This window comes from Rhizophagus irregularis, chromosome 27 (assembly GCF_026210795.1).
Source record: "Rhizophagus irregularis chromosome 27, complete sequence".
Classification (NCBI taxonomy): domain Eukaryota; kingdom Fungi; phylum Glomeromycota; class Glomeromycetes; order Glomerales; family Glomeraceae; genus Rhizophagus; species Rhizophagus irregularis.
This window is the reverse complement of record NC_089455.1, coordinates 242,661-267,049: the sequence shown is the minus strand read 5'-3', so window position 1 is coordinate 267,049 and position 24,389 is coordinate 242,661. Positions and strand designations below refer to the sequence as shown.

The window sequence follows — 24,389 nt, the reverse complement described above, 5'->3', positions numbered from 1 at the left end:
TTTTTTTTTATTTCTTTTTCTTTTTAATGAATATAATTTTGATCTTATTATTATTTTATTATTTTTATTTTTATTTTTTTCTTTTTATCCCAAAAGTGTGGACTTCTTCTTCTTCTACCTATTCGAATGAGCTTATCATAAAGATCTGTAGATATGTTTTGTCAAACGAACATAAATTTCAAATAATCAAGTTCTCAAATTTCACAAACATGGTCACGAGAATTTTCTTTCATGTTTAATTCAAGAAATTATAACAATTACCTCAACAATATTGCCAAGAGATCCAAACACGAGAAGCTCGTGTTACAAACATCCCGTTAATCTTGGATTTTTGAATCTCTAAACCTTTTTTCACACGAGAAGCCACAATTTATTCAAATTCACATAAATTCTCCGCGTTCAAGTTCCTTTTACTCTTCAAAACATCAAAGCCCATTCTTTAATTTCCAAACACGATGTTAAATACTATAAATACTCGAATTTTGGTGCGGTTTCTTAAAACCACGGTAATTAAATATTTCAAAAAAATTTTATTATACACACACACTACTATTCACTATTATAATTCTTTTATAATTATTTTTTTTTCTTTTTTTTTCTTTTTTTCTTTTTTTTTTCTAAAAATTTTCTTTAATTATAGTTATCCTCTACGAGATACACCCTGTCATCTCAAATTGTTATAATACATTGGGCCCGCGCTGTACAAGAGTTACAGATTTCATCGGCCCATGCTATTCAAAGAAGGGCCCCATGAAATTTCTGCAATATCTAGCACAGTTATCGTCGCATTTAGATTTCTTTTTAAGAATCTAAACTTTTGTCATTTAATAATCATTTATGATTACAATAATGGCTTTGTGTTTATCTTATCCTCTTTTAATTTTGTGTCCAGATATTTGACACAAAAGGTTAATGATCGTTCAAAAAAAAAAAAAATTACTTTTACTGCGCCTCATTTATACTTTACTTTTTTCTCATAAAAGTCTTCCCACCTTTTTTTTTTTTAACTTTAACCATTCTTTTTTACATGATTTAACATGATTTACATGATTTAACATTAATCCTCACATTACCGAATCTCCCACACTTACCAAATTTTCAGATTCTGCTCTAAGCCACAAGCTATACAGGTTTCAATCCTTATTTTTTCTATGAAAAAAAATTTTTTTTTTCCCATTCACCAAAAAAAAATTACTAATTTTGATGTTACCTTCAATTTTAAGCCATCCCTTTATTGTCCAATTTACAAATACATGAACTTCTCGAGAATCACTGGCCTAAGATCTCGATTAAATGTTTTTTAAATTGACATCACTCCCTTCAAGGATTATCATAAAAAGTTCCCGGCATGGCTTCCTAATGCTCTAGTTTAGTCGGCTTATCATTAATTCCCCCCCATTGAAGACTTTTAATTTTTATTGTAAGTTAAATTATAATTATTAGAATAAACCTTATTTATTTATACTAACGATTTTTTCTCTCACGTATACAGATAGATAATGTATATTTTTTATAGACTTATATAATTTAATATCTATCGATACGTTGGTGGACTCCATCAAACTTGTATATTATAATATATATCCGTATCGATTCAAATGAAGATTTTGAGGATTTTTTTAAAAAAAAACTTTGGAAAGCTCTTGGATCCCAACTCTATTATTATGGATATTATTTTAACGTAAACGCAACTTTTAGTCCTCTTTCAACAAAATCAAAGAACTTCTACAACAAGGCACAAATCCGATAATCTTCAAAAAGTTTTTATCTTAATTAATTAATTATTACCTTAATAATTCTACGCCAATCCTCATGTTGATTTATCATCGATGGTTCTTATCGATTCTTATTGGTAAGAACAGCGGACGAAAGATTCTTTGAGCGTAAGTGTTTAAAATATTTCTTTTTGATTTACTGTCATCTTCATACTACAAATTTCTAATATATTTAAATTTCAATCAGTGTTAATGTAATAATAATATATAGATGATTAAATTTGAGTTTTGGAAACAAAAATTAATATTAAAAACTTATTATCGAAACGTTTCAAAAAAAAAAAAAACCAAAAAAAAAAAATTCAATCACGTGAGATGAAGGTTCAGCGCAACAAGATGCTTAAAGTTCTCAACGTATTCGGAAATGTTCAAGAATGCAAAGAAGATAGTCAAAAAATTTAAACGACAACTTGATGCTCTTCCGGCTCTTCCGATACAAATGGACATCTTTAAATAAGAAACAGAAGCTTCTCTAGAATAGTACTATTTTGCCAATTCTTGTCAAATTTTTTGGGCCCCTATTCCGCGGATACAAGTGCTATTTTTTTTATATTTTTTTTTACAAAACAATTTATGACCCATTCCAACTTATTTTATTTTTTTTATTAAGCGTGATTGGTTCCTTCTTTTTACTAAGACGATTTATACTTTTACAAACCAAATTTTTTTATTTTAATTTTTATTTTTCGTCTTCAATTATTATTTTTTTGGAGGGGACCTTTCATGCCCTTTTTTTATTGGATTTGGCGTCATAGATTTTTCAAATTATATTAAAAAAAAAAAATTTTTAAAACCCCGAAAAAAAAAAAAAAATTTCGAAAACTACAAAAAAAGAGAAAAAGACCGAGAATTTTGCTTTTTTTTTATACAATTTTGATATTTTTTTTTCTTACATAATTGCAAATTCTCAACAAAAATGTCATTCTTCTTTTATAACTTTTTCTTTTATTTTTTTTTTATTTAAAGAATGACGCAAAAAAAAAATTTTTTTTTATCAAAAAGATGAGCTTTGGTTTTGATATTCATAAACCATAAATTTTTTTTTCTTAGAATTTGATACCATTGTATTTATTTTTTTAAAAAAAAAATCCCTTTTTTATCAATATTTCTTATATATTTTTTTCGAATCGCGATTCATATTTTATTTTTTTTTATCTTATATATTTTTATATATATATTTTTTTTTGAATTGCGATTCACATTTATTATTTTTTTTTTATATTGATAGGAAAGACGATTTTTTTATAATAATTTTTTTTATATCAATTCTAGAAAAAAAATTTTTATTTAATGAAAAATGAAAATTTCAAAAAGAAAAAAACAAAAAAAAACAAAAAAAAAAAAATTTTTTTTACCAATTTTTGAGAAGAGATGATTTTTTTTTATTTAATTTTGTAGCGGTAGAAAATTTATTATTTTTTTTTATATATATTTACCGGCAACAATATTTTTACATAATATATTTTAAATATATTTTTTTTTTTACGCTGGTAAATATATATTATATATATTTTTTCTTACTGCTTTTTTTTAACATTTGTAATTCAAAATTTTATTTTTGAAAAAAAAAAATCATTCTCTATAACAATGAAACAAATAAAAACTTACTAAAATTACTGCAGTGATTTAAAAAATAATATTTTTCTTTTTATTACGTGATTTATGTTAATAATTATTATATTACTTAGTAAAAAATGAGTTGTAATGCATTATTGACTCGGTGATTCACCTAGCCATATCTGATATTGTCATAATACAATCAGGTTTTGATATACCGATATTCGATATACCGATATATTGTAACGAAGAGTAGTGTCCTGTTCCTTTTAAGAGAACACATGAATATCGGTGTAATTTGATGTATTGTAACGATATTCTTCAAAGACTTTCATATGGCCAACTTATCGTTATATCGGAGTTTGACTGTATCATAAGTTGAATTTCCGGTTTTTTTATTACAGTTGCAAAGATTAAGTCCAGACGCGCGCGAAGGATCAATCTAACGATAATTCCGGCCATGTTATATCTAAGTCGAGTGTCAAGTGTACTTACCTATAATTAGTTGAAAAGCCAAAATTCTTTATTACTTATCCATCAACTCTTGCTTATTATCAGTCGATTCACGTAAAAGAAATATATATATAATTAAATGAGATTGCAAATATGAAACTATAAATTGCGTTGTCAAGTACTTCTCCCCTATAAAAAAATTTAAAAAAATTGATCACCTGTTTACCCTAGATGTAAACATTACCCTTGAACTTTTTAACACTGGATGTTATACATTGTGTAGATCGCAAAATTTTTGAAGTAACTTTCGTGCGAAATGTCATCGGGCTGGGCGTGTGGCCTGGCTAGCGCCTAGCCCCACCTCGGCCGAGGGCTTCGCAAACCTCTCTTTTTCCCTGACGGGAATCCCTATCAGAAAGGCTTTCAGAGCACGCCTGGAGCGCGCTAGGTTAACCTTAAGAGGAGAAGGACCGCCAGGTCCGAACCCCTATCCCCATATCTGTCCCCCATCATAAATTATAATCAAACCCGATAAAACCTTGGTTTTTGGAATATAAAAACCAAAAAAAATTATAATTTATCGGTTTTCTCGGATATTTTTTACGGGCTCTTGTCAATTACATGAAGATAGCACAGTGCGAAGGAAGAACAGAAACGTTATGCTTTTAACGTGTTTCTGCGTGTTTCTTAGGAGTAATACCACTTATTCAATCGAATTTCCAAGTCTTTAGTTTTGAAGATTCCGAAACATTATGTAATGGTTGAAAAGGGTATAGACGTATAGTATAAAACGATAGTATAAAACGTATGAATCTCCTAAAGACGTGATCATATAATAAAATTGCTCCATATAGCTTATTTTATCCGACTGAAAAATTTTATAGCATTATACTGTGACGGAAACCGTTAGAAGGTCCGAAACGAGCTTAACGACTTTTTTATTTTAGTATATTTCTAAATGTTACATTTTTAGTATAATTGACTAAAATTGAATGCGTCGCGTTTAACTCACTGACAATTACTTCACCGACAATCATTTCATCGACAAACGTTTCACCGACATATATATATAATTGAAAATTTCAGTTTACTTATTCGCCACATTCCTGCTCTAGCTTTCTTACCCCATAATAATATACCATCAGCATTTGATGAACTAAGAGGGCCATCATGCCAGAAGAAGCATCATGGAATGGTTTGAAATCTTTACATCCGTGTAGGATACGACGAACAAGAAGAAGTGGGAATATAATCCGTTATTCACACTCAATCTGGTCGGTAACAGACGATATTGAGTACACTTTTCCTAGAACCCAGAATGTCGTCGAAGCATGGCATAGGAGATGGAATACATTGGTGGGTCATGCACACATAGGTGTCTTCAAAATAATAAAAGAAATACAGTATGAACAAAATCAAGTTGAAAATAATATCGAGTCGATTTTGCGAGGAGCCCACAGCTTTTACGAAAGAAATTGATTTCCTTAGGGGAAATAGCACATAATCTATCATTTTAGCTTAATTCCAAAAGTACTTTTCACAATAGTTTATTTTTTTAATAAATGTATTAATGTTTTGTTGTGATGATTAAAAACTAAAAAGTTTTTATAATAAAATATTCAATATTTATTTTTAAAATAGCTTTGTCGGTGAAATTATTGTCGGTGAAATGAACCAGACCCAATTGAATATTAAATTGTGTAATATCATAAATTCTCAATGAAAAAAATTACCAATGTGAAAAAAACTAAAAAATTTACTAATTATGCAACGTCAGTACATAATTGTGATGTGACTTAATCCCGATACTTTGTTATCGGATTATAGCGTTGGTCGAGAATATATATCAGATATATAAATATGTCGCTTACTAACTCTTTCTTTCCTCTTTCCGTGTGGGTGTGTGGGTGTGTGTGTTTTAAGTATGTATTCCCTCGTTCTTTCCTCTCTCCCTCTCCCTTCCCTCCTCGATCAATGTTGCTGCACCTCAACGTTGGTGATCAGGTGGCAACAAGTCTTTTTTTAAAAAGACTTGGCCAAGTCAGCAACGATAAATAGATTGTAAGAATAGCAACCGATGTTAAATAAAACCCCATTTATTCCTTTTTTTTAAATTTATTACATACTATTCATTCTTTTAAAAAAATTTAATTTATTATTATTCTGTTTATTAAAACAAATTAATGATTTAAATTATTATTAAGGATATTTATATCACGTATACATTCGTTGCTTTAAATGAGATATAGTGATTTTATCCCTTAGGTTTTTCAAGTCTATCCTTACCTTAAACGGCGAGTTAAAAATTAGTTCATGGTATAACTTCCCTATCCTTACTTTAAACCGGGTGTTCTTACGTGTCTGTATATATGCGATCACTGAATTACATGCACGCAGACGAACATTGCATGGTACGTAATAATCTTCCGCTCCGCTTCGGACAATAATGGTACAATAATGGTACGATATTAACACCATTACTTTACCTACATGTTAAATGATGAGTCTTTTGTCATCAATCTACATCCCCTTATCGCGTCGTTTTGATGAAAAAGATCACGGTATATCGGTAAATTGCGATTATTATTTTATTTTGGTTATACATCTATGGAGGTAAATTAGGTTCAAGCCATGCCGAAATATTACGGCACATTACACCAATTCGGCATTATACCGGTGTAAATGTGTAATACTAAATACTGGTGTAATACTATTTTACAGCTGATTTCATAATGTACGGGACACCTAATAGTTACCGAGAGACAACTCGGTACATTCGGTAAAACTCGGTAAAGTTCAGAATAAGGTAAAACCATATCGTTAGATTCGGAGCACTGGTCCGAGAACAGTGGTGTAGTTTTTATTTTATTCTGAGTCATACCGAATCTTACCGAGTTTCTCGGCATGGAGTAAAAATGATGGGTGTCCCGTATATTATGAAATCAGCTGTAATGTATAAATTTTCACCATTACGCCGCCTAAATGCCGAATTATTGGAATAATTACGCCCCCATGTATAGGTTAATAGAAAAAAAAAAAGAACTATAGAATCTACATTTTTAACAGAAGGAGCGATCATTAGTACTGAGCACGTGCCTTTTCGTCACATGCCTCAAAAAGATTTATAGTATCAAGTCGTTAAACGAAACTTGGCTCTAGATGGAAGCGATATGCTTATTTCTTCTTGATTGCATGACTTATTTTCTCTTAATCTAATTTGCATTATATACCAAATTCATTCATTGTCCGAACTATAAAAATGCAAGATCAAAATTTTAGATTTCGTTCAACACAAAAATATACTTTATTATTCATAAATTATTAAAAACTAATAGAACTACATCAAATTCGTCATGACAAAGAGTCATTTTCAAAATTTCATTGGTCATTTCATATACCTGACATACATTTCATTATTTTCTATTATACTAATTAAGATTAACTTTGATATATATATCAAATATTAAGAGAATTCGTTTAAGAACTTCTTTAATTTCTTTTCAATGAGCCCCTAAGATTCAAGATTGAATTTCAACACCTCGATTTCATGTTGAACAAGCACGATTTAGTAGTTTGTTATTCATTTACATGCCATAACAGCCAAACCGTGCCGTAAAACGTAAACCCAGTGTTTCACTCATCAAGACTCTTTCATTTCAATGTTTGAATAAAATTTGCAAACTTTAAGTTCTCTTTCGTGACATTCATCTACAAGAATTGACCCATCATCATCATTATCGGCTAGTTTTTGAATTAATTCATGAGTGACACGTCGTTTGTGATCGTGATATAATATTTCTCCCCAATCAATTGTTATACATGGATTAAATCTTTTTTTGATGTTTCCGATCTCCCATTAGATGTTAACAAAGGGATGTCAAGCGAGCTGAAGATAAGTTCCATTCCACACCATCATTGCTCCCTCAACATTATATTTTGGTGGATTTTCATGCATGAATTCTTAAAGAAATTATGTTGAGCCAAGAAAGATTCAATCATAAAAAGAATCATTGATTTTTAAATTTTTGAAATCTTGATACTAAGTATTGATCGCAATTTAGATCAAGTTTAGTCAGCCAAGACGTTCTATCAACGTATATCAACGTACTAAGATCTTCGTGCCAGAAGCATGCTCTTTTGAAGAATGAACAGAGATACAAGCTAGTTAATCAAAAGCCTGAAACTCCTTGTTCGTGAAGTAAACATTTGAAAACACTTGTGGCGAGTTTGCACGATGATGCGTGAATACCTTCTGGATGTTTTTCAGGAAAATTATTACCGGACTCATTAAGTTCATGTTTAATATCTATTTCAGTAGATATCTCTTAAGTATTTTCCACTATTCGCTTCATTTAATGATATCTTCAATCTTCTCTTCCAGATATTCGGGCTATTAGCAAGTCCTTTCTTAATGAGACAGTCTTTGAAGATCGCAACAGTGAATATTTAAAAAGGATATCAATACTATTGACGCTAGTACTTTCATCGTTAAACAAGACTTCTTATTGACAAATTCCCCTTTAAAGTGTTAAAACTATCACCCACAATAAATCTTTCTACACATCAAGGTGTCTACATGATATATAACACAACAAATATATAAGCTAAATGATAAAAATCAATAAGTGAGCATTCTCATATCTGTTGAACATCATTCACGTATTCGAATTATGCCATGAAATAATAAAACACATACGCGTTAATAAAATTATAAACTCTAGATAATAGAAAATTTTAACACTATGTAAAAGCTTGGTTTAATGTTGTTGAACGAAAAAATATTAACTTGGAGAAAAGAGAAAAATGTTATGCGAAAAAGATTAACGTGGCGGAAATGCGTAATATAATCAGCTGTACCACAAGGCCTAAAATAAGAAATCTGAGCCCGAGGTCTAAAAATAAAATACTTGAACTCGGTTTTTCACGAGACAACTCGTTTTCTCCCGAAAAATTTCTCCGCTTATATTGTATCTTTCATGATTTATGTAATGATATCGATACCCAAAGAATTTAAATGAATTAGATTATTATCAAATTAATCCGCAAAATCATAAATAAAACAAGTTTTCTTCGGAATAAAAAATTATTAAAGAAAATTATATATACGAAAAGAAAAATTGTTAAACACTGGTCGAAGTGGTATGGTTTCCACTATGGACACCTTGGTGTACGTGATTGAAACTTGTCCAATTTGCATAATATTTTCATAAAATTTCCACAAAAACGGGAAACTTCATTGAAATCTGGCCTACACCATGGAAATTGGACAGGTTTCTACCAAATTTAATAGTATAAACTTCATGTAAACCAGATCACTTCGACCTATGAAAATTACTTCCAGGATTTGCCAAAAAATACAGAAGACTGTTTCCAGGAGACACACCTGATCAAGTTAATTAAATTAATGGTAAGCTGGGTTGCACTGTTTACTCGTCAAAATACCCATTGTTCTTGTCTGGTAGCTTTTTCAGTAGCCGTCAATTTTGTTGAATCGCAAGGTAATCAACACGATCGTGACGCATAACTTTTTGATAGCGATTTTAAACGGAATCAAACAACTAACATTAACTATAAACTACTCTAGAAATCGTCTGGATATAATGGAAAGAATCGTAGCAATAATTCACGGAAAGACAAACAACAGCAATCGGAAAGCTCCTCAATCAGATCGCTAGAAAAATTGCTGGACTGCAGCTCTTCAAACAACGGTGGATTCACTTGAAACAATGACGGTTAATGAATGTATAGATTATTGTCGTGAAAGTACGCTGGATTAGAAGCAAGAGTTCAATGTTTTTGTGGAGATTCTTATGATGGTGGTGTAGGACGACATTTAGGCTCAGAAATTGTAGTACTAGTTGTCCAGGAATAATTCTCAAATTTGTGGTGGTTCTTGATCAAAATTTCGGAAAACCTGGATCACCGATATTGTGTCCCAAGAATACTTCCCAGAGTGGCAAAACCACCACCGTTAAAGGTAATTCTTATCTTTCATAAGGGCTGCAGAAATACGGAATCCAATCAAGAGATTCAAAAGCTGCTAGATTCTGGCGCAATACGAGAACTGGACCTACTACTTTACATCGAACGTTTTTATGGTACGTACTGAAAAAAACAGGAGATTTCAGATCAGTTTCCGATTGAAAGCATAAGCTTGGTGAAATCAATAATAAGACGGAGCGACTATATGATTTCTATAGACCTCAATCAAGCATTTTACCATATACTTTTAGCGGATTCTCAACAATCTTATTTCACTCTTCGACTTCCAGTCAAAACGGTATTGCTTCACATGTCTACTCTTCGGCTTGACAGCCAGTTTAACAATTGCCAGTAAAATTATTTATCTGTTTTTATTAAATAGTCAATCACCATTGCAGGTCTTGTTAAAAAGAAACTCTGTAACAGAAAACCGCTGAAAGTTGTACCACTGATGATGTATCTTGGAGAGAACTTTGTTAGTGCATTTAATTAAAAGAATATTGTTGGTTCAGTTGGCGTACATCGCCTGGTATGGCATTTGCTAATAACTGGCTAACGTTTTGTTTTTGCTGATGCGTCTCACTAATAACTTGCAAAGAGATTGATGCACAAATGGAGATACGTAGGTGCTTTTTTGCAACTTAATGAAAGATATTTGACGTCCGTTAAACAATTAATTTCTGATGTAATAAATAAATGCGTTTCAACAATCTTCTCAAGTCTATTTAACAAAAAACTCCTCTTAGTTGTTGATGAATACATACGAGACATTGTTAAATAAAATTCTGATAATTGAATGTCTCAAGTTAGAATTTTTAAAAAATCTTACCTTTTAGTGCGAGCATATGAACGGAATGCGTGTTGTTATTGCTCATGCACAATTTAAAAATGGAATGCAGGATTGGTTATCACTAGAAGTATTCGATCAATTAAAGAATGCGACATTCTATCATTTAATCCGACTGTTCGTGATCATACCTATACAATTACTATTAATGAAAAATTCTTGGAATGTTCCACGTGAGTTCGTTATTTTAGCAAAAGCTCCTGTACTCTATATAAAGATGATACCAAAACAGTTTGAAAGTTTTAACATATGATGCTAAAACTTATTAAAACTCCCCTCAAAAAAAATGAACCCAACAGTTTTTGGACTAAGTACTGAGCCAAGGATAGATGTGCGGACAATTTGTTCAGCGTAAGAACTAAAGGCACTAATGGACTTGTACAAATTTTGTCCATTACTTCAGGCTTATCTCAATGTCCTCGTTCAAGATCATATGGACTTGAAGTTGCTTATTCCAACAATTAACGAGACTTCCCAATGTGGTGCTTAAAACAACGGATCTCGCTAAAAAAATAAATTTGACTTGCATTTGAATATCTGGAGTCAGAAACAACCCGAAAATACTGAAAAAATACTTTTTCATTACACATGACATAAGCTACGCAAAAACCGAGCTCTCCTTCCGTCGGAATGGTAACAAAATCAAATAGAAGACTATCTAGATTCTGTATTTGGTGATGTCCGTATATCACCGAATCAAGAATTCTAGTAAGAAAGTTAATTTCTTAAGATCATTTATATTCGTGGTAGTTCTTGGAGCACTAGATATATGTAATGGAATTAGATGAGTTAGAAACACCAGCACTTTACATCGATTTAATGAATAAGTGTTGAGATTCTAATCCCGAAAATCGTCCAAGTTCGGATGAGTTAAATTACTTAAATATTATTTTATATGAGTGATATAGTGATATTTTAGATCAAAAAAGACACTGAGTTTTATAACCAAGTAAAAGAAGTGGGAAACTTTTTATTGAATTTAATGATGTCAAATTACAAATTAGTAACATTCTTTTTGTATAAAATGTAATTTTATGACGTTTAAAATAATGCCGGTGTAAAATTTCAATAAAATAATTTATGAAGGTGGTACACTCCCTTATATTCACAATTATTACATAGTACATTGAATAGTAAATAATGGATGGTTTGCCTAATATTTATTAAGTTAGTTTTCCGTGCGTGTGATGCTATGTATGAATTCTACCAAATTTGTCTCCACAGTATGAATAATACACTTTTGTTCATACATCGGGAGACAAATAATTTTGATCACGTGAAATTAAATATTACGTAATAAATTCCAACATCAAAATCTTTTTGTAAAAGTACAGTTTTTATTTCAAAAAATAATTTCAGATTATTCACTATTCAATATTAATTACAAAATTTTAATAAATTTAAATTTCTTCTTCCAATCAAACATCGCCATTTATTAATTTATTTATTGTGGCTCGGCTAACTGCACTGCCGCCAAGTCCACTTAAATATCTTCCATAATAACAATATTCACTTCATCTTTTTCACCATCACATCTATCATCTTTATACTTCTTCATCTCTTGTTCGTATCTAAGTTGTCTTATGATTGAATGAACATCATAATCTGCTTTATCACAAAATCCCTCCTTCAAAAAATCTAAATGCAATAATTTCTTTTGTTTTAATTCTTTATATTTAATATAAGATAATTGTTTGGGAGAATTAATAACTTTCTTCTTCTTCTTTGGTTTTGAAGGTATTAAGAAATCGTAATAACACCTGCTGGAAACCCAATTTTCACACGGATCTTCTTCAGGTTCATCATTAGGATTATTTGATGATAAGAATGGTTCAGTTTCTGATTTAGGATCTCGATTAACTGAGGAAGAGGAAGATAGAGGAAAAAAAGAAAAAAGAATTGATTGAATGAATATAATAAAATATATATGTATATAAAAAAACTTACAATAAAATCGAAAGGTTAATAAATTTGTTAAAAACAATGTGATTGGATTATTTTTAATTTCCATTTTTTTTTCTTTTTATTTTTTCGCGAATATATATAATATATTTAGAAAGGAAAAAAAAAATCTTTACATTACGAACATTACAGTGAAAAGAATAAAAGGAAGGAAAAAGATTAATAATATTTATATACAATTATAAGCCTCATTTATATAATAGTTAAAAACAACGTGTATGAATTTTAACATATAACGTTAAAAAGTAAAAACATTCCTTTTTTAAAACGTAGCGTGAGAAAAAAATAATTTGTGCTTAAGCCACAATTTTTTTTTATGGTGACGTACAGGCCGTATAAGCGGTACAGGTGTTCACGTTATTTAAACTATAGAAATTTTCATTGGTTAAAATTACACGTGATCAGTATACTCAATGAATGATTTTATGATTTTCGCGTGTAGCGCGTGTAGCAGTTTGGAACGACATTGCACATTAACATATAACACATATAGTAGGGCTATTTGTAATATTACAAGTATATGTGTATATTCTATATAATTTATATAGAAAAAATTCAAAAAACATACCTTCATATGATTTTGACGGAGACGCAGGTAGTTAACTTACTTATAAATAAAGCTAATTTATTAGGACAGTATGTAATATAATTATTTTACATGTCTGTAAGATTATTAATATATATCTTAACGATGACTGCTATTTTGGAAAACACCAATAATAATCCATCGGACCAAATTCAAGTTAATCTTTTAGATTGCAATCATTGCAATTGTAAAACATTCCACGCGAAATCACTGCGAAATATAAAATCTAATATAAGTTACGTGATTATAATCAACGCGATCGATCGATATAAATTGAAAAACAACAATTATGCAATTATGGCTTGTATGGCTTGTATGGCTATGTCAATCGATCAAGTGGCTTAAAGATTCGGGCCATCTATTTAAGTAGATTATAAAGTAGGCTTATTATTATAAGTTAATAGGTCAGTAGATTTGAAGTTGGATTTGATTGGTCAAGTCTGTTCGGTCTGTTCGTACAACATAGACTTCGGCTCGAACATTATTCATAGTGTTATCGTAAATAAGTTCTAAAGTACAAACTATGCAAATTCAATTAAGCAAACGATATAAACAAAAGTGCAACCCATCCGAAAATCAATTGTATTACCGATTGAGAGAGTTCAAGTGATTCAATGTGGCCTGTGCAGGCTTTGTCAATCGTTCAATCCGTTCAATCGTTGTGTTTTCATCTTTTACTAGGCTTATTATGGCATTGTCAAGCCGAGCAATCCGTTTCCCGTTCAAGTATAACATTGTTTGATGTTTGATAATGTCAAATTTCCAAATAAAATTTTTTTTCATCTGAATTTTTTTTGCTATATGGTTTCGTAAAATTGGAATTTATTGGTTAAAAAAATTTCTTATCACTGTGTAAAATCAATTTTGGGCTGTTATTTTTAGGCGCAATGTTTTTTTAAATCTCTTCGATCATAAAAAATACCAAAAAAAGGAAGAACACAGCCAAATTCTAAGAAAAAGAATTAAATTTTTTTTTTTTTGCGCAATTGATATTAATTTTTAATCGTGGCAGTGTAGTCGCGTAATAATAATAACGCGCTTTTGAAGAGATATTATTTTTATAATAAAAAAATCAACTATATAAACGGCCATTGAAAGCTTTCCATTTCTTCATTCTTCCAAAGATAAAAAATACAAACAAACCACCTAAAAAAAATCAAATACCTTAAAGCTGTTAAAAATGCAAAAATTTCTCGTTGCCCTTTTCTTCGCCATCTTGGCTGCTCTTATGATAAATGCCTGTAAGTATGATGACTAAATTAACTTAAATTTTAAGAACAAAAACGTAGAAATTAAGTTATTATGTGAATCATTGGTTTATTTTTTACAGCCCCTCTTCCTGATGCCGAACCGGAAGCACACGATAATCCTTATGGATCATCCTATTCGCCTCCATCTTATGATCCATATGAAAAACCAAAACCCAAACACAAGCACAGTAGTTATAACACTGGCTATGAAAAACCAACTTCCGGTTATGAGAAACCAACTTCCGATTATGAGAAACCAACTTCCGATTATGAGAAACCAAGTTCCGGTTATGAGAAACCAAGTTCCGGTTATGAGAAACCAAGTTCCGGTTATGAGAAACCAAGTTCCGGTTATGAAAAACCAAGTTCCGGTTATGAAAAACCAACTTCCGATTATGAAAAACCAAGTCCTTATTCTTAATCTATTCATCCCAGTCAGTTAAAATATTGACGCGATTACAAATTTTTTTAAATTATTGCAAATGTTCTAATAGATTACGTTGTATATAGAGAGAACCTTATTTATGTTTATTTAAATAATTAGCGTCTATAATAGAAAGTAGCTTTCAATAAAATTTAAATTATTTATAATTTTTTTTATTTCTTTTAGTAAATAAAGTATATTTAAATATAAAAAAACTTGTCGATTTTTTACCATGTTCATGTTTCTTGTCACAACCAAATAGTGTCATTATTAATACCTTTAACTATATTAACCATTTATCGAATTTCTAATACATATAAATAATCGAAATAAAATAAATATAAACTAGCCTCATAACCTATACTATAGCTATAATTGACAATAAACATTTACTTCGTACTTCAACTAATACATATGTATATTACTATCGGGAAAATGTCCTTAGAATTAGGAGTGATCGAGTGATCAATTTGTAATGTACTGCAATGCGCAACTTTGAAACGATATATGTTAATTTATAGTTGCTTACCATATTTTATATAAACCTTTCAATACTATTTTGTTTGGGAGTAGTACGATAGTGTAGTACGGAAAACTCTCGTCTTTGGGATTAGCGATAGAGAAAATCACAGCCAAGATCTTAACATTTTTCCTTGGGTTACTGTTATGATATCCGATATTCCGATTATTCCGATTTAAAGGTCATTCCAAATAATTCCTAAAAGCCATTACCGTATGGTGGTTAGCAAAACTCGCGCATATTAATAAAGTGATTACCAAATTATAATTCATAATTCAACAAGATTTGCATTTTGATTTGCGACAAATGATGATAGGACATTTGAGCAGGAGACAAAACAAATTATCCGTACAATAAATAGTACTCCACTATAAATTTCTAAAGAATGCAAATCGCAAATTTTTCGATTGATAGAGACTTTTAAAAAATTCTTACAAGTAAACACGCGTGGTATAATGATTATAATGATTAATAAGAAGTATATAATACATTCATAATCTCGTGATGGTAGATTCATGTTTCTTAAATTTCTACATTCTATAACCTACAGTATATCACGAACGTAAATACCTATGCTGAACACATATGTTGTATAATTAGCATCGAGGATTTTTTGTGGACCTCTTCTCTCTAGGGGCGACGGATTCTTTATAAAATAAGGCAAGTTTCGTGATGGTTTTGAGTTTTTTCTCTTCCTGAACTAGTAGACGGTTCGATGTGTCAATAGTATTTTTTAAATGGTCTATCGATTACGTTATCTTAACACAAAACAAAGAGTCATTCTTAGTTGATTTATCAATGCGACTTTATTTAATAAATATATAAAACTATAAAGCGCTTATCAATGAAGATAAAATGTTACAGGAAAAGAAAAAATATAGATTACTGTGAAATTATCTGACAAATATATATTAGGTAATTAAATTTTTCCACGAGTAACAGTAGTAAGTACATATCCTAGAGCGCTGAAAGCAGTGCCAACAGCGCCAACTCCAGTACCTAAAATACCACCTACGGCACCACCTATTAATGGTAAAACCTTGTTGCCCTGTTCAACACCAGTTTCCACAGCATGTTTCCAATTTTCTCCCGCCTGATCAATAACATCGATAAGACCTCGTTTCATTCCTTCAGAAATTTTTTTCTCCTCTTCTCTTCTCAATAATTTTAATTCATCCATCCGTTTTTGTAATAATTTTTCACACTGAAAATCTTCTGCTTGTCGTATTTGTTCCCATAGGTCGTCTTCTTCTTTTTCGAGTTCTTTTTCCCTTTTAACATGATCACCGATACGGCCATTAATTAATTGCATACTACTTGGGCAATAACTTTTTCGACAATAATCCAATAAGTGTCTCATTAATATCTCTTTGGAAGCTCTTCTAGTTTCTTTATTAAGCTTGATTTTATTTTCATTGCCTTTCAAAGGTGGATTATCTACGTAGATAATATGAATATCATCTGGAATTTTTTTCTCTATTATTTTACGGTCTATTTCACATTCATTCCTATCTTCAAAATCAGAGAACCTAGTTCGCACAAGAGTAGTATATTTTGATATGTCACAATCAAAAAAAAGAATATTCTTAAATATATTGTAAACTTCTTCTTCTTCTTTAGAAAATCTACCACCTACTACAAAGAGAATTTGATTAATTTCTCCGTTAAGTAGCTTAATAGCTTCATACAACATAGGAAGAATATTATCTTTATCCATATCCGTATCGCATAATCCGGTAGTATCAATAATCTGATATATTATTTTTTCATCACCATAAATAATTTCAACCTTTTCGCTTTTGGCTTGTTTGGTTTCGCTAATGCTTTTATCACTCTCCTTGAAAGTTTCCGACTGTTCGCTATCAACTAGCACATTAGCTAAGGCAGACTTGCCATTCCCTGTTTTACCTATTACTAATATGTTTCTTGTATTGGGAGTTTGTTTTTCGAACATCTTCCTACTTAAAGAAGTTTTTAGCAACAATTCATTGTATGAGTTTGGTCATTAATGTTGATAACTTACTTTTGTTTTTTTTTTCAAGCTAGTTAAATAATTAGTTAGAACCAGGTCGGTTGAAGAAAAGGTGTGTGAATGGGTTTATAAAGTACAAAATATTGCCATAACCAGAAACAAAAGATTGCCATATTAATAAATTCGTACCCATAATTTCAATAATCTGAAAAAAATTGATTGTTTACTGTTGGGCGTAAAGTCACAATATATGCACAAATTTCCTTGTTTGGTTTTTTTCAACAATTCTTGTCAACACTGGCCTTTTTCAAGTATTTTCCGGAGTCTTTTAAAAGCCTCTTTTGAAGTTCTCAATAAACATTGTTAACAATTCACAAAGAGAATACAGAACAATGGAGTTTATCAATAACTTACATAAAATTTATATTTAATAAACCATTATTTTTGATTTAAACTTTTCATTCTCGAAGATAAACTCGCTTAAAATTTTGTGTTAAAAAATTTTATCGTAACATACTTTATTATTCTTGGCAGGCGATAATAACTTTGTGCGATATTCTAAATTAGTGATAATGATATGATATCATCGATATATACTTTACGATATAAAAAAAGTAATAATATTCATTATATCAATATCTACAACAAATGAAATTAATTTCTGAATCCATTAAACCATTTTAGAATATCTTTTAACGGCGGATTAAGGATTAGGAAATACCAGGTATCCAAATAATCCAATAAGTGATACATATAAACTAAACGCATATAAACGAGCGTAGTGTAACTAAAATCGTCATTTTTAATATGGATCTACGGTAGATTAAGATAAGCCGATAAGTCTCGTGTTCCCATTAAAATTTTCTGCGCCTCTACATCACATGCAGACAAAATATTTGGATAGGTGATTAACTTAAGCATAATTTATTGTTCTATAAATATAATAAAAAATTTAGTTTTTATTATTCTTTTATTTATTTTTCAATTCTTTCTTAAAACTGTACTTTGGGTGGGGCGCTCCTTTTATTCTAGAAAAGAATTTTGTTGGGGAAGTTTTAAGTTATTAATTTGACATACTGTAGTTTAAACAGTTTAAACGTTTAAACGCTTACATATTGTCAAATTTATTTCATCGATTACGTAAATTTGTAATCAGAAGCAATCATATAAGCAGCAGATTGTGAAACTGCTGGTAAAATCAGCGCATGCGATTCACTATAAATGCGACTTTATTTAATTTTTTTTAAAAAAATATAAACTATAAATAAAGAAATAAAAATGGTAAAGAAAAAATGTCAACTACTACGGAAGGGAGATGAATATAATATTAGGTAAATTGTGATTTTTTTGATCATTAAATTTCGCCACCGACAATTTTAGTAAATACATATCCTAGTGCACTGAAAGCAGTTCCGACGGCACCAACACTTACACCTATAGCACCACCTACAGCACCACCTACTAATGGTAGGACCTTGTTACCCTGTTCTACACCAGTTACCGCTGCATACTTCCAGTTTTCTCCAGCTTGATTAATCACATCAATAAGACCTCGTTTCATTTTCTCGGATTTTTTCTTATTTTCATTTTCTATAGATTTTTTTGTATTATCTATCTTTTTTTGTATTTGTTTTTCATTTTCATGATTTCCTAGTTCTTTTGCTTTTCTTAATTGTTCCTGTAGATTTTTTTCTTCTTTTTCAAGTTCTTTTCCCTTTTTGACATGTTCATTTATGCGATCATTAATTAATTTTAAACTACTTGGACGATAATTTTTTCGACAATAATCCAATAAGTGTCTCATCAATACCTCTTTGGAAGCTTTTCTAGATTCTTTACTAACATTGATTTTATTTTCATTTCCTTTCAAAGATGGATTATCTACGTAGATAATATGAATATCATCTGGAATTTTTTCCTCCAAGATTTTACGGTCTATTTCACATTCATTCCTATCTTCAAAATCAGAGAACCTAGTTCGTACAACAGTGGTATAATTTGAAATATTACATTCACTATCAAAAAAGAGAATACTCTTGAATATGTTGTAAACTTCATTTTCTTCTTTTGAAAATCTACCACCAACTATAAAGAGAATTTGATTTATTTCTCCATTAAGTAATTCGATAGCTTCGCTCAATCTAAGAAAGATATCTTTTTCATCCATGTCCGTGTCACATAATCCGACGGTGTCAATAATCTGGTAAATGATTTTCTCATTACCATAAGTAACTTCAAACATTTCACTTTTGGCTTGTTTAGTTTCGCTAGAACTTCTATCACTCTCCTTAAAAGTATCCGCTTGTTCGCTATTAACTAACACATTAGCTATGGTAGACTTTCCATTTCCTGTTTTACCTACTAGTAATATATTTCTTTTATTATTAGGAGTATTGGTATTTTGTTCGTCAATTCTCATTTTGAAAAAAAAATTTATTGTTAGAATTTAGTCATTACACGATTAATGTTGATTAAATAATCATTTTTTTTTTTAACTAAAAATTAAAACGAAGTACACAGTGCATTTAATTAAAACCATTAGTCGTTAGATAAGTCGGTTGAAAAACATGAAAAACAAAAGATTTCCAAATTAATAAATTCGTCGTCATTAACTATTAGACCCAACGTATTTGATATTTGAGGGCGTAAGCTAATATATGCACAAGTTTCCTTTTTGGGATTGAAAAACATTGGTTAACTAAAAATTACCAAATTTAAAAGTTAGCACAAATCTGACAGCAAATTATCTCATAGTTCAACCAATTTTGGGATTTTAGGACACTTTTTTATTAATAATATAAATAATAATCCTCAACCTCGCATACCATTTCAGGAAATTGGATGAGAGAATAATATTTAAACTATAATATCATCACCTTGAAATAATTATTACATATTGTTTCTTTAAACTACATCATTCTTAATACACTAATAAAATTCTATAATAAATCATTCCCCGTTATCGTCGATCATGGGCTTCATTTCTTTAATTTTCACGGTTTTTCCATGGTAAAATAATTATGATTCGTAAAACGAAGTTTCTTCAAAAAAAAAGAAAAAATTTCCAATAAATGATTCTCTCTTTTAACATCAATAAAAAGAATTACGAACGATTATTAGAGAATGAATAAATATAATAATAGATGTAAATATCCCAGTCTCATGTTACCTCACCGTTAAAATTTTCTGCGCATTTACATCACGTGCAGAAATATACTAGAAATATCCAGAAATCAAATCGGCTAATTTTATGTACTTTGTTTTAAACATTCTTTTAAAATATAGGAACTGTACTTTATAGCGGTCGGTTTGTCTTTTTAATTCTTTAACAGGGAAAATTTCTCTCTTCTTCTAGGGGCGACGAATACGGAATGATTCTTTTCTAAAATAATACAAGTTTCGTGGGATTTTCGGTTATTCTTCTTAGTATGGATTAATTTGATGTTTCAACATAGTTTAGACGTTTTGATATCGTCAAATTGTAGAACTAAGTTTATCGATTACGTTATCATAATTAGAGATAATCGCACGGCCATTGTCTTATACAAGAAATAAAGCTGAAAATCGAATGCAAGAGCTAAACGCCAGACAAAAATTCCAGAAAGTGGAAAATATCAAAATGGGAAATGTAGAGATGATAAAATTCTCATGATAAATTGGCGTAACCTTGTTAATAAATTGTATGGGGTGACATTAATATAATTATGTTAGATGACTAGATGACCTTATTTCCATTCGATTATTCCTTTTACCCGCCGTGCAAATTGTACAATAATTGTGGAACGCTTTTTATTAGATTATTTTCATCTTTTTTTTTGATAATATTTAAGAATCAAGCCATAAAAAATTTCCCAGGATTCAAATAGAAGTAACACAATTTTATTGTTCATGCAGTTTGGCGGAGGAAATGTCAACTATAAATATGTATATCGATTTAGTTACTTTTCGATGAATCAATTGTTTTTATTTAAATGGATTATTCCGAATGGAGAAGAATGGTAATAATAATAATTATTATAATAATTAATATAACAATGTGTTTTTGTTGAATCAAGATAAATTTTTGATTATCTTAAATCATAAATTACCCATATAAGGTCAAAGGACGATTTTTATGCATTATCGGCATTAACCCCACAATTTTGTTTTCTTTATTAATTCTAAAACGCCAAGGTCATTTTTACGATATTTATTTAAACCAATAAAAATCATTATAATCACCACATTTTGTTAAATTATTTTGTCGTTACCCGATATTGATAAATTGAGTCTTAATTAAAAAAATAAATGGAAAATAGTATGAAACACCGTCGAAACTCCATGGAAAATTATTATGTCATTTTTTTTCGGTTTAAAAAGCATGCCAAGCCTTTGTACAACAGTCATCATTTCATCGTACTATATGATTAATAAACAAAATGATAAATCTCAGTAATAATCGACCAGAAAAAAAAATACAAAATTATATGATATCTCACAAAATATAAATATTACCATTACGTTAAACAACACGAATATTCATTCTATAAAGAATAAAGACGTAAGATTATAGAAATATAGAAATTCTAATATTTATTTTTTACACAATGGGAATACCAGCTGAATTCAAAAAATGAGAAAGAAAAAAAATATGGCCATATTTGTAGTATCTCATGACATCATGAGAAATGTCATGTGACATCGTATTAAAAAATTTCATATTTAAGCGGATTCATTTTTTTTTCTTCGGATAAAAAAGAGTAAAAAAAAAGTAATAATAAATTCTTTCATCATTATAATCGATATATTAAAAAAAAAAATTTTATATTTAATTAATCAACTAAAATTTAAAAGCAAATGGGACAACCACATTCTACAACAGCTTCTTCAACGCACAATCAATTATTAACACCACCAATTACACCTCCTTCTCATTCTCCACGTCCTTCTTCCCCAATTCAGAATTTTCATAATGCAGATTTATCTCATATTTCCAGAGATATTTCTCCTTTATTTCGTTTAGTTGACCCAAAAACTTATGATGACATTTTAAGAAATTCAAAATATCAATTACCATCTGATAATGAACATGTGGATAGAATTCAATTAAGACATTTAATATTCAGATACGTTTGGCAAGGAAATTTTTCTTCCCCTGTGAAGGAAAAATTAAAAAATGGCGCCAAGGTCTTAGATGTTGGGTAGGTTCATGTTAATCCCTCATTAAAAAAAAAAAAGAAAAAAAAAATTCGAAATACGAGAATTTCTAAATCATAACTTTTTTTTTTATAGATGTGGAAGCGGGTCATTCATTTTAGATGTTGCGCCACAATATCCAAATTCTAAATTTTACGGAATAGACACGGCATTAATGTATCCATCTCCTGATGATTCCAGAATTCCATCAAATGTATCATTCTCTCAAATTGATATAGTAAAAGGTTTACCTTTTGATGATAATACATTTGATTTTGTACATTTAAGATTCTTGGTTCAATATTTGACAGAAGAACAATGGAATGATAAAGTTATAAAAGAACTTCTTAGAGTAACAAAAGTCGGCGGATGGATAGAAATTATGGTAAGTAGATCTCTCTCACTATTTAAAAATATATTATTATTATTGGAGTATTGAATTAAATCATTATTTATAGGAATTGGACTTAATTTTTTATAATGAAGGACCAAATACGGCCAAATTACAAAAGTCAAGTAAGTAATTAAATGATATTTATTTAATAATAACCAAGACAATTTAATTAAATTTTTCATTTACTGTAATTCAGCAATATCATATTTCGAAGAGCAAAACATAAATTCTATAATATCACCACGACTTTCACAGTTCCTATCTTCAACGAGTTCATTTTCAACTATATGTCATGAGAAACGATGTACTCCATTAGGATATTGGGGAGGAAGGTTGGGTGAATTTGCATTAATTTATTTTTCAATGGCATTTAAGAATATGAAAAAAGTTTTACCCCAATTTATGGGAATTAATGGAAATGAATATGATGAAATTGTTGAAAGATTTAATGAAGAATGTGAAGAATGTAAAACCTATATGAAAACCTTTAAGTATTGGGGTCAAAAATGTTAAAAAAATTGTATATACAGTATAATAATTTATTTAAAATTATTTATATTTTTATTAATAATTTAATTATTTGAAATAGTTTTTTAATCTTTTAATTTAGAAAATTTTGATATTTCATAATATTTTATAATTACACTTATTATAATTAATATATTATAATAACCGATCTTTTTTATTCAGGCGTACTTTTGCAGTATTTTTAAGATATATATAAATAAGTACATAATTTATTATTTATCGTCTTTTTTTTTTAAATGTAAATTAAATTTTTTTCCGAACAAAAATATATGTATATGTATAAAATAAATTCAATTTATCATAAATTTTTATAAGTTTTATTATTCTATATACTGTATACATCTGATATATATATGATATATATACTGTATATAAGCAACACTTAATATCATTATAGTTTTAAAGAAAACTATTGCTCGCTTTTGTAATTACAATTCATAATTCGTAGAGGTAAGTTCCAATTCCAATTTACTTTATTATATCTTCAAATCTTTCGTTTCACTTACACAAGCCACATTATCTAGCTATGATCAACAATTCTTTATGGGATTTTTATGTATTTTTAATCAATAAATTGGATTTTTATGTATATTTAACCAAAGAATTTACGGCTTTAATTATTACCATATCTATTTATGCTAAAAGTTGGTATATTCAAGATTATGGCTTATCTAGTTTAATGGAACATTTCTCTTGAAAAAAGAAAAAGAAAGAGGCATACAACGTTCAAACCTGAAATTATTGAAAAATTTTTTAATGAATGCATTAAGATAAGTTATCGAGATATTTTTTTAATAGAGTTATTATATTGACAAATTCCTAAATAGATTTATAGCCATTGTTTATATATTTTTACACTAGCATAATTTTTGACGATTAATAAAATCGCCGCAGGAGGATAATGAATTTCATATTATTCAAGAATTGTAACATGTAAATAAAACTTAAATAATATGTTAAATTC

General features: G+C 29.4%; 7 protein-coding genes across 7 annotated transcripts; 4 read left to right on the top strand and 3 right to left on the bottom strand.

The window, feature by feature from the left end:
- Window positions 1-455: 455 nt before the first annotated feature.
- On the top strand, window positions 456-1,500 carry OCT59_017970 (uncharacterized protein; the record flags this gene model as incomplete). The annotated part of the gene is made up of 6 exons (XM_066148453.1): window positions 456-506; window positions 641-708; window positions 1,103-1,130; window positions 1,224-1,295; window positions 1,369-1,420; window positions 1,493-1,500. 6 exons carry the CDS (start codon window positions 456-458, stop codon window positions 1,498-1,500), a joined length of 279 nt encoding a protein of 92 aa, XP_066004382.1.
- A 3,455-nt stretch (window positions 1,501-4,955) lies between these two features.
- OCT59_017969 (uncharacterized protein) lies at window positions 4,956-5,264 on the top strand (the record flags this gene model as incomplete). Its single annotated transcript, XM_025333391.2, has 1 exon — window positions 4,956-5,264. One exon carries the CDS (start codon window positions 4,956-4,958, stop codon window positions 5,262-5,264), a length of 309 nt encoding a protein of 102 aa, XP_025186928.1.
- Window positions 5,265-11,563: 6,299 nt separating this feature from the next.
- Window positions 11,564-12,718, bottom strand: OCT59_017968 (uncharacterized protein). The gene is made up of 2 exons (XM_066148452.1): window positions 12,562-12,718; window positions 11,564-12,474 (listed from the first exon to the last, which is right to left on the bottom strand). The coding sequence occupies exons 1-2, from the start codon at window positions 12,623-12,625 to the stop codon at window positions 12,098-12,100; spliced, it is 441 nt and encodes a 146-aa protein (XP_066004381.1). The 5' UTR covers window positions 12,626-12,718; the 3' UTR covers window positions 11,564-12,097.
- Window positions 12,719-14,268: 1,550 nt separating this feature from the next.
- OCT59_017967 (uncharacterized protein) lies at window positions 14,269-15,070 on the top strand. Its single transcript, XM_025313603.2, has 2 exons — window positions 14,269-14,403; window positions 14,493-15,070. The coding sequence occupies exons 1-2, from the start codon at window positions 14,343-14,345 to the stop codon at window positions 14,831-14,833; spliced, it is 402 nt and encodes a 133-aa protein (XP_025186924.1). The 5' UTR covers window positions 14,269-14,342; the 3' UTR covers window positions 14,834-15,070.
- Window positions 15,071-16,275: 1,205 nt separating this feature from the next.
- On the bottom strand, window positions 16,276-17,427 carry OCT59_017966 (uncharacterized protein; the record flags this gene model as incomplete). The annotated part of the gene is made up of 2 exons (XM_066148450.1): window positions 17,380-17,427; window positions 16,276-17,317 (listed from the first exon to the last, which is right to left on the bottom strand). Exon 2 carries the CDS (start codon window positions 17,308-17,310, stop codon window positions 16,276-16,278), a length of 1,035 nt encoding a protein of 344 aa, XP_066004380.1. The 5' UTR covers window positions 17,311-17,317; window positions 17,380-17,427.
- A 1,143-nt stretch (window positions 17,428-18,570) lies between these two features.
- Window positions 18,571-19,928, bottom strand: OCT59_017965 (uncharacterized protein). The gene has a single exon (XM_025313601.2). It carries the CDS (start codon window positions 19,745-19,747, stop codon window positions 18,683-18,685), a length of 1,065 nt encoding a protein of 354 aa, XP_025186922.2. The 5' UTR covers window positions 19,748-19,928; the 3' UTR covers window positions 18,571-18,682.
- A 2,134-nt stretch (window positions 19,929-22,062) lies between these two features.
- On the top strand, window positions 22,063-23,727 carry OCT59_017964 (uncharacterized protein). The gene is made up of 4 exons (XM_025313600.2): window positions 22,063-22,508; window positions 22,600-22,888; window positions 22,962-23,019; window positions 23,094-23,727. The coding sequence occupies exons 1-4, from the start codon at window positions 22,165-22,167 to the stop codon at window positions 23,408-23,410; spliced, it is 1,008 nt and encodes a 335-aa protein (XP_025186921.1). The 5' UTR covers window positions 22,063-22,164; the 3' UTR covers window positions 23,411-23,727.
- Window positions 23,728-24,389: the final 662 nt, after the last annotated feature.

Bases quoted from the DNA above. Each gene is read 5' to 3' on its own strand.
- OCT59_017968 (XM_066148452.1), bottom strand. From the start codon at position 12,625: ATGGAAATTAAAAATAATCCAATCACATTGTTTTTAACAAATTTATTA. The intron at 12,475-12,561 runs GTAAGTTTTTTT...CCTCTTCCTCAG, and splicing joins ATTAACCTTTCGATTTTATT to TTAATCGAGATCCTAAATCA.
- OCT59_017967 (XM_025313603.2), top strand. From the start codon at position 14,343: ATGCAAAAATTTCTCGTTGCCCTTTTCTTCGCCATCTTGGCTGCTCTT. The intron at 14,404-14,492 runs GTAAGTATGATG...TATTTTTTACAG, and splicing joins TGCTCTTATGATAAATGCCT to CCCCTCTTCCTGATGCCGAA.
- OCT59_017965 (XM_025313601.2), bottom strand. From the start codon at position 19,747: ATGAGAATTGACGAACAAAATACCAATACTCCTAATAATAAAAGAAAT.
- OCT59_017964 (XM_025313600.2), top strand. From the start codon at position 22,165: ATGGGACAACCACATTCTACAACAGCTTCTTCAACGCACAATCAATTA. The intron at 22,509-22,599 runs GTAGGTTCATGT...TTTTTTTTATAG, and splicing joins GCCAAGGTCTTAGATGTTGG to ATGTGGAAGCGGGTCATTCA. The intron at 22,889-22,961 runs GTAAGTAGATCT...CATTATTTATAG, and splicing joins GCGGATGGATAGAAATTATG to GAATTGGACTTAATTTTTTA.